General features: G+C 48.4%; 2 protein-coding genes across 3 annotated transcripts in view; both read right to left on the bottom strand.

Annotated features, from left to right (window-relative positions):
* Positions 1-1,259: 1,259 nt before the first annotated feature.
* LOC135509894 (sperm mitochondrial-associated cysteine-rich protein-like) lies at positions 1,260-5,717 on the bottom strand. The gene is made up of 2 exons (XM_064930721.1): positions 5,524-5,717; positions 1,260-1,677 (listed from the first exon to the last, which is right to left on the bottom strand). Exons 1-2 carry the CDS (start codon positions 5,540-5,542, stop codon positions 1,340-1,342), a joined length of 357 nt encoding a protein of 118 aa, XP_064786793.1. The 5' UTR covers positions 5,543-5,717; the 3' UTR covers positions 1,260-1,339.
* Positions 5,718-6,455: 738 nt separating this feature from the next.
* The window catches only part of LOC135510218 (fibrinogen beta chain-like), a 10,599-nt gene continuing 2,239 nt past the window's right edge, over positions 6,456-14,815 (bottom strand). Inside the window, exons 2-11 of one of the 2 annotated variants that reach the window (XM_064931010.1) lie at positions 14,504-14,518; positions 13,641-13,847; positions 12,026-12,209; positions 10,631-10,727; positions 9,875-9,999; positions 9,146-9,265; positions 8,881-9,003; positions 8,625-8,752; positions 7,657-7,814; positions 6,456-7,264 (exon numbers count right to left, since the gene is read on the bottom strand). In XM_064931010.1, coding sequence (XP_064787082.1) covers positions 7,033-7,264; positions 7,657-7,814; positions 8,625-8,752; positions 8,881-9,003; positions 9,146-9,265; positions 9,875-9,999; positions 10,631-10,727; positions 12,026-12,209; positions 13,641-13,847; positions 14,504-14,518 — 1,389 coding nt within the window. In that variant the 3' untranslated portion in view covers positions 6,456-7,032. The remainder of the gene's footprint in view (positions 7,265-7,656; positions 7,815-8,624; positions 8,753-8,880; positions 9,004-9,145; positions 9,266-9,874; positions 10,000-10,630; positions 10,728-12,025; positions 12,210-13,640; positions 13,848-14,503; positions 14,519-14,815) is intronic. The other variant, XM_064931012.1, reaches the window with a different exon arrangement.

The raw sequence follows: 14,815 nt of genomic DNA, 5'->3' as shown, positions 1-14,815 counted from the left end.
GGAGGCAGACACATGAGGCAGACACATGAGGCAGACCCTGGAGGCAGACCCTGGAGGCAGACCCTGGAGGCAGACCCTGGAGGCAGACCCAGGAGGCAGACCCTGGAGGCAGACCATGAGGCAGACCCTGGAGGCAGACACATGAGGCAGACACATGAGGCAGACACATGAGGCAGACCCTGGAGGCAGACACATGAGGCAGACACATGAGGCAGACCCTGGAGGCAGACCCTGGAGGCAGACCCTGGAGGCAGACCCTGGATGGAGACCCTGGAGGCAGAACCTGGAGGCAGACACATGAGGCAGACCCTGGAGGCAGACCCTGGAGGCAGACACATGAGGCAGACACATGAGGCAGACACATGAGGCAGACACATGAGGCAGACCCTGGAGGCAGACACATGAGGCAGACCCTGGAGGCAGACACATGAGGCAGACACATGAGGCAGACACATGAGGCAGACCCTGGAAGCAGACACATGAGGCAGACCCTGGAGGCAGACACATGAAGCAGACCCTGGAGGCAGACACATGAGGCAGACCCTGGAGGCAGACCCTGGAGGCAGACCCTGGAGGCAGACACAGGAGGCAGACACATGAGGCAGACACATGAGGCAGACACATGAGGCAGACACATGAGGCAGACCCAGGAGGCAGACCCAGGAGGCACACCCAGGAGGCAGACCCTGGAGGCAGACACATGAGGCAGACACATGAGGCAGACACATGAGGCAGACCCTGGAGGCAGACACATGAGGCAGACCCTGGAGGCAGACACATGAGGCAGACACATGAGGCAGACCCTGGAGGCAGACACATGAGGCAGACCCTGGAGGCAGACCCTGGAGGCAGACCCTGGAGGCAGACCCTGGAGGCAGACACAGGAGGCAGACACATGAGGCAGACACATGAGGCAGACACATGAGGCAGACACATGAGGCAGACACATGAGTCAGACCCAGGAGGCAGACCCAGGAGGCAGACCCTGGAGGCAGACACATGAGGCAGACACATGAGGCAGACCCTGGAGGCAGACACATGAGGCAGACCCTGGAGGCAGACACATGAGGCAGACCCTGGAGGCAGACACATGAGGCAGACACATGAGGCAGACCCTGGAGGCAGACACATGAGGCAGACCCTGGAGGCAGACACATGAGGCAGACCCTGGAGGCAGACACATGAGGCAGACCCTGGAGGCAGACACATGAGGCAGACCCTGGAGGCAGACACATGAGGCAGACACAGGAGGCAGATGGTTGTAGTCTTACAATATTTATTGGTCCAAAAAGGGGAAGGCAAGAGAATGGCTGTTGACAGGAAAAACGTCATACCCAGATCAGAGTCCAGGAGGTACGGAGTGGCAGACAGGCTCGTGGTCCGGACAGGCAGACTGGTCCGGGCAGGCAGACTGGTCCGGGCAGGCAGACTGGTCCGGGCAGGCAGACTGGTCCGGGCAGGCAGACTGGTCCGGGCAGGCAGGCTCGTGGTCCGGGCAGACAGGCTCGTGGTCCGGGCAGGCAGGCTCGTGGTCCGGGCAGGCAGACTGGTCCGGGAAGGCAGACTGGTCCGGGAAGGCAGACTGGTCCGGGAAGGCAGACTGGTCCGGGCAGGCAGACTGGTCCGGGCAGGCAGGTACAGAGTCCAGAGAACAGGCAAGGCTCAAAACCGGGAGGACTAGAAAAGGAGAATTGCAACAGGAGTACGGGGGAAAAACACACTGGTTGACTTGACTTAAACATAGAAAACGAACTGGCACAGAGAGACAGGAAACACAGGGATGAATACACTGGCACAGAGAGACAGGAAACACAGGGATAAATACACTGGTAGAGAGAGACAGGAAACACAAGGATAAATACACTGGTACAGAGAGACAGGAAACACAGGGATAAATACACTGGCACAGAGAGACAGGAAACACAGGGATAAATACACTGGTGCAGAGAGACAGGAAACACATGAGGCAGACCCTGGAGGGATAAATACACTGGCACAGAGAGACAGGAAACACAGGGCAGACCCTGGTACAGACAGACAGGAAACACAGGGATAAATACACTGGTACAGAGAGACAGGAAACACAGGGATAAATACCCTGGAGGCAGAGAGACAGGAAACAGAGGGACAAATACACTGGTACAGAGAGACAGGAAACACAGGGATAAATACACTGGTACAGTCCGAGACAGGAAACACAGGGATAAATACACTGGTCCGGACAGGAGACTGGTCCAGGGATAAATACACTGGTCAGAGAGACAGGAAACACAGGGATAAATCACTGGTGTAGAGAGACAGGAAACACAGGGATAAATACACTGGTCAGGGAGACAGGAAACACAGGGATAAATACACTGGTACAGAGGACAGGAAACACAGGGATAAATACACTGGTACAGGGACAGGAAACACAGGGATAAATACACTGGTACAGAGAGACAGGAAACACAGGGATAAATACACTGGTACAGCAGTACCAGAGACAGGAAACACAGGGATAAAAACTGGTATTGCAGACAGGAAACACAGGGAAAAATACACTGGTACAGAGAGACAGGAAACACAGGGAAAATACACTGGTACAGAGAGACAGGAAACACAGGGATAAATACACTGGTACAGAGAGACAGGAAACACAGGGATAAATACACTGGTACAGAGAGACAGGAAACACAGGGATAAATACACTGGTACAGAGAGACAGGAAACACAGGGATAAATACACTGGTACAGAGAGACAGGAAACACAGGGATAAATACACTGGTAGAGAGACAGAAAACACAGGGATAAATACACTGGTACAGAGAGACAGGAAACACAGGGATAAATACACTGGCACAGAGAGACAGGAAACACAGGGATAAATACACTGGTGCAGAGACAGGAAACACAGGGATAAATACACTGGCACAGAGAGACAGAAAACACAGGGATAAATTCACTGGTACAGAGAGACAGGAAACACAGGGATAAATACACTGGTACAGAGAGACAGGAAACACAGGGATAAATACACTGGTACAGAGAGACAGGAAACACAGGGACAAATACACTGGTACAGAGAGACAGGAAACACAGGGATAAATACACTGGTACAGCGAGACAGGAAACACAGGGATAAATACACTGGTACAGAGAGACAGGAAACACAGGGATAAATACACTGGTACAGAGAGACAGGAAACACAGGGATAAATCACTGGTGTAGAGAGACAGGAAACACAGGGATAAATACACTGGTACAGAGAGACAGGAAACACAGGGATAAATACACTGGTACAGAGAGACAGGAAACACAGGGATAAATACACTGGTACAGAGAGACAGGAAACACAGGGATAAATACACTGGTACAGAGAGACAGGAAACACAGGGATAAATACACTGGTACAGAGAGACAGGAAACACAGGGATAAATACACTGGTACAGCGAGACAGGAAACACAGGGATAAATACACTGGTACAGAGAGACAGGAAACACAGGGATAAATACACTGGTACAGAGAGACAGGAAACACAGGGATAAATACACTGGTACAGAGAGACAGGAAACACAGGGATAAATACACTGGTACAGAGAGACAGGAAACACAGGGATAAATACACTGGTACAGAGAGACAGGAAACACAGGGATAAATACACTGGTACAGAGAGACAGGAAACACAGGGATAAATACACTGGTACAGAGAGACAGGAAACACAGGGATAAATACACTGGTACAGAGAGACAGGAAACACAGGGATAAATACACTGGTACAGAGAGACAGGAAACACAGGGATAAATACACTGGTACAGAGACAGGAAACACAGGGATAAATACACTGGTACAGAGAGACAGAAAACACAGGGATAAATTCACTGGTACAGAGAGACAGGAAACACAGGGATAAATACACTGGTACAGAGAGACAGGAAACACAGGGATAAATACACTGGTACAGAGAGACAGGAAACACACTGGTACAGAGAGACAGGAAACACAGGGATACATACACTGGTACAGAGAGACAGGAAACACAGGGATAAATACACTGGTACAGAGAGACAGGAAACACAGGGATAAATACACTGGTACAGAGAGACAGGAAACACAGGGATAAATACACTGGTACAGCGAGACAGGAAACACAGGGATAAATACACTGGCGCAGAGAGACAGGAAACACAGGGATACATACACTGGCACAGAGAGACAGAAAACACAGGGATAAATACACTGGTACAGCGAGACAGGAAACACAGGGATAAATACACTGGTACAGCGAGACAGGAAACACAGGGATAAATACACTGGTACAGCGAGACAGGAAACACAGGGATACATACACTGGTACAGAGAGACAGGAAACACAGGGATAAATACACTGGTACAGAGAGACAGGAAACACAGGGATAAATACACTGGTACAGAGACAGGAAACACAGGGATAAATACACTGGTACAGAGAGACAGGAAACACAGTGATAAATACACTGGTACAGAGAGACAGGAAACACAGTGATAAATACACTGGTACAGAGAGACAGGAAACACAGGGATAAATACACTGGTACAGAGAGACAGGAAACACAGGGATAAATACACTGGTACAGAGAGACAGGAAACACAGGGATAAATACACTGGTACAGAGAGACAGGAAACACAGGGATAAATACACTGGTACAGAGAGACAGGAAACACAGGGATAAATACACTGGTACAGAGAGACAGGAAACACAGGGATAAATACACTGGCACAGAGAGACAGGAAACACAGGGATAAATACACTGGTACAGAGAGACAGGAAACACAGGGATAAATACACTGGCACAGAGAGACAGGAAACACAGGGATAAATACACTGGTACAGAGAGACAGGAAACACAGGGATAAATACACTGGTACAGAGAGACAGGAAACACAGGGATAAATACACTGGAACAGAGAGACAGGAAACACAGGGATAAATACACTGGTACAGAGACAGGAAACACAGGGATAAATACACTGGTACAGAGAGACAGGAAACACAGGGATAAATACACTGGTACAGAGAGACAGGAAACACAGGGATAAATACACTGGTACAGAGAGACAGGAAACACAGGGATAAATACACTGGTACAGAGAGACAGGAAACACAGGGATAAATACACTGGTACAGAGAGACAGGAAACACAGGGATAAATACACTGGGGAAAATAAGCGACACCTGGAGGGGGAGGAGACAACCACAGGAAACAGGTGAAGCAGATCAGGGCGTGACAATTTGGGGTAATAATAGTGCATTTCATCTACCCCCAATGAAAACTTGGACAGTGAGCATGAATCGCAATTCAAAAGATGGATGTATCAGTACCCAGACTAAGCAACAGAAATTAATTCACAAGGATGTGTTCGCTATGTATTATCCCATATGTGTCATCCTATGAAGAGGAGGTTATGTTGCACATTCACCAGCATCTCATTTATTAGATATATTCTGCTGTAATGATCTGATGACACCAACGAGCAACGAGAGATGTGGCCTACAGTCAGACGTAGCTCTCATTTTATCTCTACTCCCCAGAGTGAGAGAGGTGGATGGCTGGTTGGCTGGTTGGCTGGTTGGCTGAATGGCTGGCTGGTTGGCTGGTTGGCTGGTTGGCTGAATGGCTGGCTGGTTGGCTGAATGGCTGGCTGGTTGGCTGGTTGGCTGGTTGGCTGAATGGCTGGCTGGCTGGCTGAATGGCTGGCTGGTTGGCTGAATGGCTGGCTGGTTGGCTGGTTGGCTGGTTGGCTGAATGGCTGGCTGGTTGGCTGAATGGCTGGCTGGCTGCCTGGCTGAATGGCTGGCTGGCTGGTTGAATGGCTGGCTGGCTGAATGGCTTGCTGGCTGGCTGAATGGCTGGCTGGTTGGCTGAATGGCTGGCTGGTTGGCTGCTGGCTGGCTGGCTGGTTGGCTGAATGGCTGGCTGGCTGGCTGGTTGGCTGGTTGGCTGAATGGCTGGCTGGTTGGCTGAATGGCTGGCTGGCTGGCTGGATGTACCTACACCATAACTCTCTCTCTCTATATATATATATACAGTGGGGAAAACAAGTATTTGTGCAACTTATTATTTTTATATTTTATAAATATATTTTATATTTATGCAATAAAATGCAAATGAATTACTTAAATATCATACAATATGATTTTATGGATGTTTGTTTTAGATTCCATCTCTCACAGTTGAAGTGTACCTATGATAAAAATTACAGACCTCTACATGCTTTGTAAGTAGGAAAACCTGCAAAATCGGCAGTGTATCAAATGCTTGATCTCCCCACCCTCTGTATATATATATATATATATATATATATATATATATAGGCTGTATATCATATTTGATTTCACATTTTACAGGTCACTTCATCCCATTCACATTCCAGGTAAATGATCTGATGGCTGTGAGTTGATACAATGATGACGAGAAAACATGAACTAAGTTCCACAATATGTTTTTATTGAGTAACGTAAGGGACAATCATACACACATCACATCACACATCGACAACACATATGTTTTTTTAATCTTCTTTTAAACTCCTCTTTTTACTTGACTTTTCTCTGTTCAACCTTATATATAAAAAAATAATAATTAAGACATCAGGTTCAGGTTTGAAACAACAACATCGCTTTTCTCTCTCTTTTCCGCTTGCGTCATGCACCATTTGTTCCTCTGTAGTGTCTTTAAAAAAAGCCCCTATTGAAGTAATTATACATTTCCTTTAGTGTTTCAGAGATTGCGATCAGATTATGATTATGACACATTGGGGCTGATTTAGACCTGGGACTACCAGGTGGGTGCAGTTAATTATTAGGTAGAACAGAAAGTCATCTACGGACCTTGTAGGGTGAGAGTTGAATCGTCCTGGGTACCGAAAGGGGTGCAAACCTTTGTTTTTGAACTGATTCAGCTAAAGGTCACTTCCTGTGTCTCTCTGTGTGTCCCTGTGTGTGTCTCTGTGTGTCTCTGTGCGTGTTCCTGTGTGTGTCCCTGTGTGTGTCCCTGTGTGTGTCTACCGCGAGGCGAAGTAGGGCCTGATCTTCATGCAGATGGCTTTGAGAGAGTACCAGGATCCCTTCCAGTTCATCCACACCATGCCGTCATCCGTCCCGTGTTTTGCCATGTACCGCGAGTAAGCCCCGCCCCAGTAGTAACGGCCGTTGGGATTGGCTGAGTGACACCTGTTGTACCACCAACCACCGCCGTCCTCACGGGAGCACTGCTTGGACGGATCACCTGGAGTCCTGTTGGAGAGGAGGGGGGAGGGTGGGTGGGTGGGGGGGGGACAGACACAGAGAGAGATGTTTTGATTGACTGAACAAAAATCCCTAAACCAAATGTAATTCTTGGAGGGCTGTGTGTCTGTGGGTTTTCAAACCTCTCCGTACTTGATTGATCAACTAAGGTCTAGGATACTGACCTCACCTCCTCTAGTTGTCTAGGTCTTCATTGATTAGTTAGGACCTCCCCTTACCTGGTTGTCTAGGTGTTCATTGATTAGTTAGGACCTCCCCTCACCTGGTTGCCTAGGTCTTCATTGATTAGTTAGGACCTCCCCTCACCTGGTTGTCTAGGTCTTCATTGGAAAACAACTAGCAGACATACAGCCCCCACCTCATCCAGCATCATCCCATACCAGTTATCGTTGTCTCTGTCGTAGGTGCTGAACATCATTCCATTGTGGATGGTCATGGTCCGGTTCTCTCCAAACAGCGTCGTAGCTCCGTCCAGCATCACGTTACCGGCCGTTCCAGAATACCCATCGATTGCCAACATGTAGTTGGAGGTCTCGCCCTGCAATACATTAATAAATCAATCAGGATTTTTTCGGACATTAAAAAATAATAACTTTTTCTCCCCAATTTCAGGACATCCAATTGGTAGTTACAGTCTCGTGATATCAAATTGGTAGTTACAGTCTTGTCCCATCACTGCAACTCCCATACGGACTCGGGAGAGGCGAAGGTCGAGAGCCACGCGTCCTCCGAAACACCACCCTACAAAGCCGCACTGCTTTCTTATTAACCTGGAAGCCAGGCGCACCAAAGTGTTGGAGGGAACACTGTACGACGTAGTCAGCGTGCATGCGTCCAGCCCGCCACATGGAGTAGCTAGAGCGTCTGGCTAAACCCTCTCCTAACCCGGACGACGCTGGGACGCCTCATGGGTCTCACGGTCGCGGCCGGCTGCAACAACACAGCCTGTGCCACTCGGGAGGCCCCCCAATTAATCAGGATGTTAATTATCATTATTCACATTTCACAACATTTTCTGTGCAAAGTGCTTTCCAGTAACCCAACTCCAGACTCCAGAGTTCTGGAATGCCATGCTGCTGCTGGACGTTTGGGGATCTATTCTGCTGGCCGTTTGGGGATCTATTCTGCTGGCCGTTTGGGGATCTATTCTGCTGGCCGTTTGGGAAAAATTTGTTTGGATCTATTCTGTCTGTCTGTCTGTCGTTTGGGAAAAATTTGTTTGGAAAGTGTCTGCCTGTCTGTCTGTCTGTCTGTCTGTCTGTCTGTCTGTCTGTCTGTCTGTTCCTTGTATAGTAAAGATACTATTACCTGTATAGTAAACTTTCTGTACTGGGCGTGGCTGTGTTACCTGTATAGTAAACTTTCGGTACTGGGCGTGGACCTTGTTCCCGGACCAATCCTCCATCTCCATGAGGACCTCAGTGGGTCCCTGCTTGGTCAGCTGACTGATGCGGTCGTTACCCAGCCAGTACTCCCCTGTCAAGTGACACAGGACAAACACACGGTCAGTGACATCATGACTTTACCTCCTCTATTGACTGAATCTAAATGAAATTGTATGCTTCCATTGTAGTATACTCATATTCATATTTCCTTCCTCTCACCCGGAGTGTTGCAATGTCCCTTTCCGACGTCGAAGGCGATATTTCCGAAACCACTGCGGTAGTTGTCCCAACGTCGGCCAAAGTCCACAGAACCATCCTTCCTGTTCTGGATAGTGGTCCAGCCTGGAGGGGGGAGGGGGGGGGGGTATAAAAATAATAAATAATAAACAAATCAAATAAAGGATAAATGGATAGATTCTCTTCTTTAACTTTTTCACTCCCCCCATGGCTGGAGTGAGAGAGAGAAATAAACAAAAGCACCAACCTCCTTTCTGTGTGGTCTGGTCACAGTAGACCTTGTAGGGCTGGTAGAAGGAGTCAGGCTGGATCAGATACATCCCAGAATCCCTTCCTCCTTTCCTGAAGATGTCCTCACACTCCTTACCTGGGGAGGGGGGAGGGAGGGGGGGAGGGGGGGGGCAGATAAGTTTAGTCTGATGCCACAGGTGGGATCGGAAGCCCGGTCTTTCGCCCTGGGAAATCAACGTCTTAAGAAATCAATGACTCATGAGAGAATTCCCTATTGGATGACAGTGATGTTGAAGTGGCAGGCAGGGTCACCTCATCATGCGAGCATGAGTCAGACTGACCTACTGTAAGCTACATTTCCACACACAGAACCAACCATCCCGACACACAGAACCACCCACCCACAGAACCACCCACAGAACCAACCACCCCAACACACAGAACCAACCACCCCCACCCACAGAACCACCCACCCGATCCACAGAACCACCCACCCACCTACCCGACCACAGAACCACCCACAGAACCAACGACCCCCACACACAGAACCAACCACCCCCACCCACAGAACCACCCACCTGATCCACAGAACCACCCACCCACCTACCCGCCCACAGAACCAACCACCCCGACACACAGAACCAACCACCCCCACCCACAGAACCACTCACCCACAGAACCATCCACCAACAGAACCACCCACCCCGACCCACAGAACCACCCACCCCACTGTCCGCATCCTCACCAGAGACAACAGGTATGGGGCAGGAGACAGTGCACGGCTCCTTGCATTCTTCCCTCTGCGCCAGGATAGCCTTCTCCACTCTCTGAATCTTCAACCGGATCTTCTCAAGGACCCCTTGAAGAATCCTGACGGAAGAAGAAGACTTTGTTATGCCACCCCTGGTTCAATACAGACGCTAACGCTAAGGAAGTGTTTCAGCTGTGACCATGGGATCTCTATGACAGTGAGTTGATGCTAACGCTAAGGAAGTGTTTCAGCTGTGACCTTGGAATCTCTATGACAGTGAGTTGATGCTAACGCTAAGGAAGTGTTTCAGCTGTGACCATGGGATCTCTATGACAGTGAGTTGATGCTAAAGCTAAGGAAGTGTTTCAGCTGTGACCATGGGATCTCTATGACAGTGAGTTGATGCTAACGCTAAGGAAGTGTTTCAGCTGTGACCATGGGATCTCTATGACAGTGAGTTGATGCTAACGCTAAGGAAGTGTTTCAGCTGTGACCATAGGATCTCTATGGCAGTGAGTAGATGCTAACGCTAAGGAAGTGTTTCAGCTGTGACCTTGGGATCTCTATGACAGTGAGTTGATGCTAACGCTAAGGAAGTGTTTCAGCTGTGACCATAGGATCTCCATGGCAATAAGTAGATGTTTTTCAGCGATGTCTTGAAGATGCTAATAACCGTACCTTGCCCCTCCGATATACACACACGCACAAACACACACACACAAACACACACAAACACACACAAACACACACCTAATGTTAGAAGGGAAGACTGTGTCTATAGCCTCCTTTGCAAAGGCATGCTGGGACTCCAGACTGTCCGTGTACTGACTCACCAGGTCACCATTCTCTGTAGAGGGGGAAAGCGAGATGAGAAGGGGGAGAGAGGGGTGAGGGAGATGAGATGGGGGAGAGAGGGGTGAGGGAGATGAGATGGGGGAGAGAGGGGTGAGGGAGATGAGAGGGCGGAGAGAGGGGTGAGGGAGAGGGAAAGGGAGATGAGATGGGGAGAGAGGGTTGAGGGAGATGAGATGGGGAGAGACGGGTGAGGGAGAGGGAAAGGGAGATGAGATGGGGGAGAGAGGGGTGAGGGAGAGGGAAAGGGAGATGAGATGGGGGAGAGAGGGACGGGAAGAGGTATGGGGAGAGCGACGGGGAGAGGGGGGGAGTTCGGAGGAGAGAAGAGAGGAGAGCATGCTTAGTATACTTGGCTAACATGACAGCACTGTATAAGGTATAAGGTAGTGTATATGTTTAGTTATTGGACAGAGCGGAGAACGTCGGGACACTGTCCACTGTGAGAACATCGGGACACTGTCCACTGTGAGAACGTCGGGACACTGTCCATCGTGAGAACGTCGGGACACTGTCCATCGTGAGAACGTCGGGACACTGTCCACTGTGGGAACGTCGGGACACTGTCCACTGTGGGAACGTCGGGACACTGTCCATCGTGAGAACGTCGGGACACTGTCCACTGTCGGAACGTCGGGACACTGTCCACTGTGGGAACGTCGGGACACTGTCCACTGTGAGAACGTCAGGACACTGTCCACTGTGAGAACGTCGGGACACTGTCCACTGTGAGAACGTCGGGACACTGTCCACTGTGAGAACGTCGGGACACTGTCCACTGTGAGAACGTCGGGACACTGTCCACTGTGGGAACGTCGGGACACTGTCCACTGTGGGAACGTCGGGACACTGTCCACTGTACATGTTTACTTGTCTTGGGTCATTGTATGTAAATGACATATCTAAGCCTTACCATTGCTGTCTAGCTGTGTCTCTCTCTCAGTACGTGGAACATGTCCATATGAACGTGTGTGTGTGTGTGTGTGTGTGTGTGTGTGTGTGTGTGTGTGTGTGTGTGTGTGTATTGTACCGTTGCTGACTAGTTGTCTCTCTCTCAGTACGTGGAACATGTCCATATGAACGTGACACTGTCCACTGTGTGTGTGTGTGTGTGTGTGTGTGTGTGTGTGTGTGTGTGTGTGTGTGTGTGTGTGTGTGTATTGTACCGTTGCTGACTAGTTGTCTCTCTCTCAGTACGTGGAACATGTCCATATGAACGTGTGTGTGTGTGTGTGTGTGTGTGTGTGTGTGTGTGTGTGTGTGTGTGTGTGTGTGTGTGTGTGTGTATTGTACCGTTGCTGACTAGTTGTCTCTCTCTCAGCGCGGAGGACATGCCGTCTACGTAGTTATAGATGGTGTTAGAGGATCTCGACAGTTCGTCAACATCTTTCTGCATCCTCTTCACTTCATCTTTCACGTTCCTCTCTTGTTTCAGCATGGCCGTCTTTAGCTCACAGCCGGTAGGACACAGCACCCCCTGTAGGGCCGGAGGAGGACGGACACACTGGATAATGTAGATGCTAATGCTAAGGAAGTGTTACCGCTGTAAGCATAGGATCTTTATGGCAGAGATGGTAGATGCTAATGCTAAGGAAGTGTTACCGCTGTAAGCATAGGATCTTTATGGCAGAGATGGTAGATGCTAATGCTAAGGAAGTGTTACCGCTGTAAGCATAGGATCATTATGGCAGAGATGGTAGATGCTAATGCTAAGAAGTGTTACCGCTGTAAGCATAGGATCATTATGGCAGAGATGGTAGATGCTAATGCTAAGGAAGTGTTACCGCTGTAAGCATAGGATCATTATGGCAGAGATGGTAGATGCTAATGCTAAGGAAGTGTTACCGCTGTAAGCATAGGATCATTATGGCAGAGATAGTAGATGCTAATGCTAAGGAAGTGTTACCGCTGTAAGCATAGGATCATTATGGCAGAGATAGTAGATGCTAATGCTAAGGAAGTGTTACCGCTGTAAGCATAGGATCATTATGGCAGAGATGGTAGATGCTAATGCTAAGGAAGTGTTACCGCTGTAAGCATAGGATCATTATGGCAGAGATGGTAGATGCTAATGCTAAGGAAGTGTTACCGCTGTAAGCATAGGATCATTATGGCAGAGATAGTAGATGCTAATGCTAAGGAAGTGTTACCGCTGTAAGCATAGGATCATTATGGCAAAGATGGTAGATGCTAATGCTAAGGAAGTGTTACCGCTGTAAGCATAGGATCATTATGGCAGAGATAGTAGATGCTAATGCTAAGGAAGTGTATCTGCTTTGAACATAGGATCCTTATGGCAAAGATGGTAGATGCTAATGCTAAGAATGTGTTGTCTCCACAACCCGTAAAACACAACACCCCCTAAAGGGCCTGCATGATTAACTAGATACAACACTCTCTAGAGGGTCTGAGGAGGAAGACATTAACCTCTTGAAACTCTGGGGGCAGTATTTAATTTTTGGATGAAAAACGTTCCCGTTTTAAACAAGATATTTTGTCACGAAAAGATGCTCGACTATGCATATAATTGACAGCTTTGGAAAGAAAACACTGACGTTTCCAAAACTGCAAAGATATTGTCTGTGAGTGCCCCAGAACTAATGCTACAGGCGAAACCAAGATGAAATTTCATACAGGAAGTGAGCCAGATTTTGGAGGCGCTGTGTCATTTATTTGATATTGTATATTGTTTGGAAACAATGTTTCCACAACAACAAAAATTAACTGATTTGGTATTGATGAATGATAGAATGATGCATTGGACACACACACACACACACACACACACACACACACACACACACACACACACACACACACACACACACACACACACACACACACACACACACACACACACACACACACACACACACACACACACACAAAGAGAGCCTTTACTCCTCACCATTTGTTCTGAGGCATGTGTACACCCTCCAGCCTCCGGTTGCTCATCCTTCTCCTGCGCTGCCACGCCTCTGGCGGGAGCCGCCGTGGGTCGCCCACGGTATTGGCTGCCGCCGCTGACGGGAGGGGGGTTGTTGCGGACGGGGGAGTAGGTCTCACTCCCTCTCGACAAGGGACGGTGGCCGCGAGGGTCTACCACTTTTTTGGGCTGAGGGGGGAAAGGGAGAGAAAGAGAGACAGATAGAGAGAAAGAGACAGAGAGAGAGAGAGAGAGAGAGAGAGAGTGAGAGACAGAGAGCGAGAGCCAGAGAGAGAGAGAGAGAGACAGAGAGAGAGTTAGAGAGAGACAGAGAGAGAGTTAGAGAGAGAGAGACAGAGAGCGAGACAGAGAGAGAGAGGGAGAGAGAGAGAGACAGAGAGAGAGACAGAGACAGAGAGCGAGACAGAGAGCGAGAAAGAGAGAGAGAGACAGAGAGAGAGACAGAGAGCGAGACAGAGAGTGAGACAGATGGAGAGAGAGAGAGAGAGACAGAGAGACAGAGAGAGAGAGAGACAGAGAGCGAGAGAGGGAGAGAAAGAGAGAGAGATAGAGACAGAGAGAGAGGAAGAGAAAGGGAGATAGATAGAGACAGAGAGCGAGAGAGGGAGAGAGCGAGAAAATTAATGGTGTTCGCCGTGGGCACTGTTGCAGAGAGATTCAATGTAAAGACTATGGAACACTGCGAGGGTTGAATTAAACCCCAAATGACACACTGTTGAATGACACACTATTGAAAGACACACTGTTGAATGACACACTATTGAAAGACACACTATTGAAGGACACACTATTGAAAGACACACTATTGAATGAGCTCCACTTACATCTGTTTTGTCCCCCTGTGAAAGATAAACATTAAAAAAAACATTAAAAAGCATGACAAGTTAAACAAATTATCATTCAAAGTCTCTTCTAGGCTATAAACATTGAATATGAGAAAATCATTATTACACATTTTGTAATGTGCACACCATTACAGAGGTGGAACACAGAAACCAATGATCATGAACTCCAATTTGAACTCTTATAATACTAATAAATAGCATATTTCATTTATACTAATAACATATAGTAAATATATAGTATTTTAGTCCTAACCAGGACTCGAAACAGTGACTGTCAACCCAACATCTTTG

The sequence above is a fragment of the Oncorhynchus masou genome, chromosome 23 (assembly GCF_036934945.1).
Source record: "Oncorhynchus masou masou isolate Uvic2021 chromosome 23, UVic_Omas_1.1, whole genome shotgun sequence".
Taxonomy (NCBI): Eukaryota; Metazoa; Chordata; class Actinopteri; order Salmoniformes; family Salmonidae; genus Oncorhynchus; species Oncorhynchus masou.
This window is presented reverse-complemented; position numbering and strand designations above follow the sequence as displayed.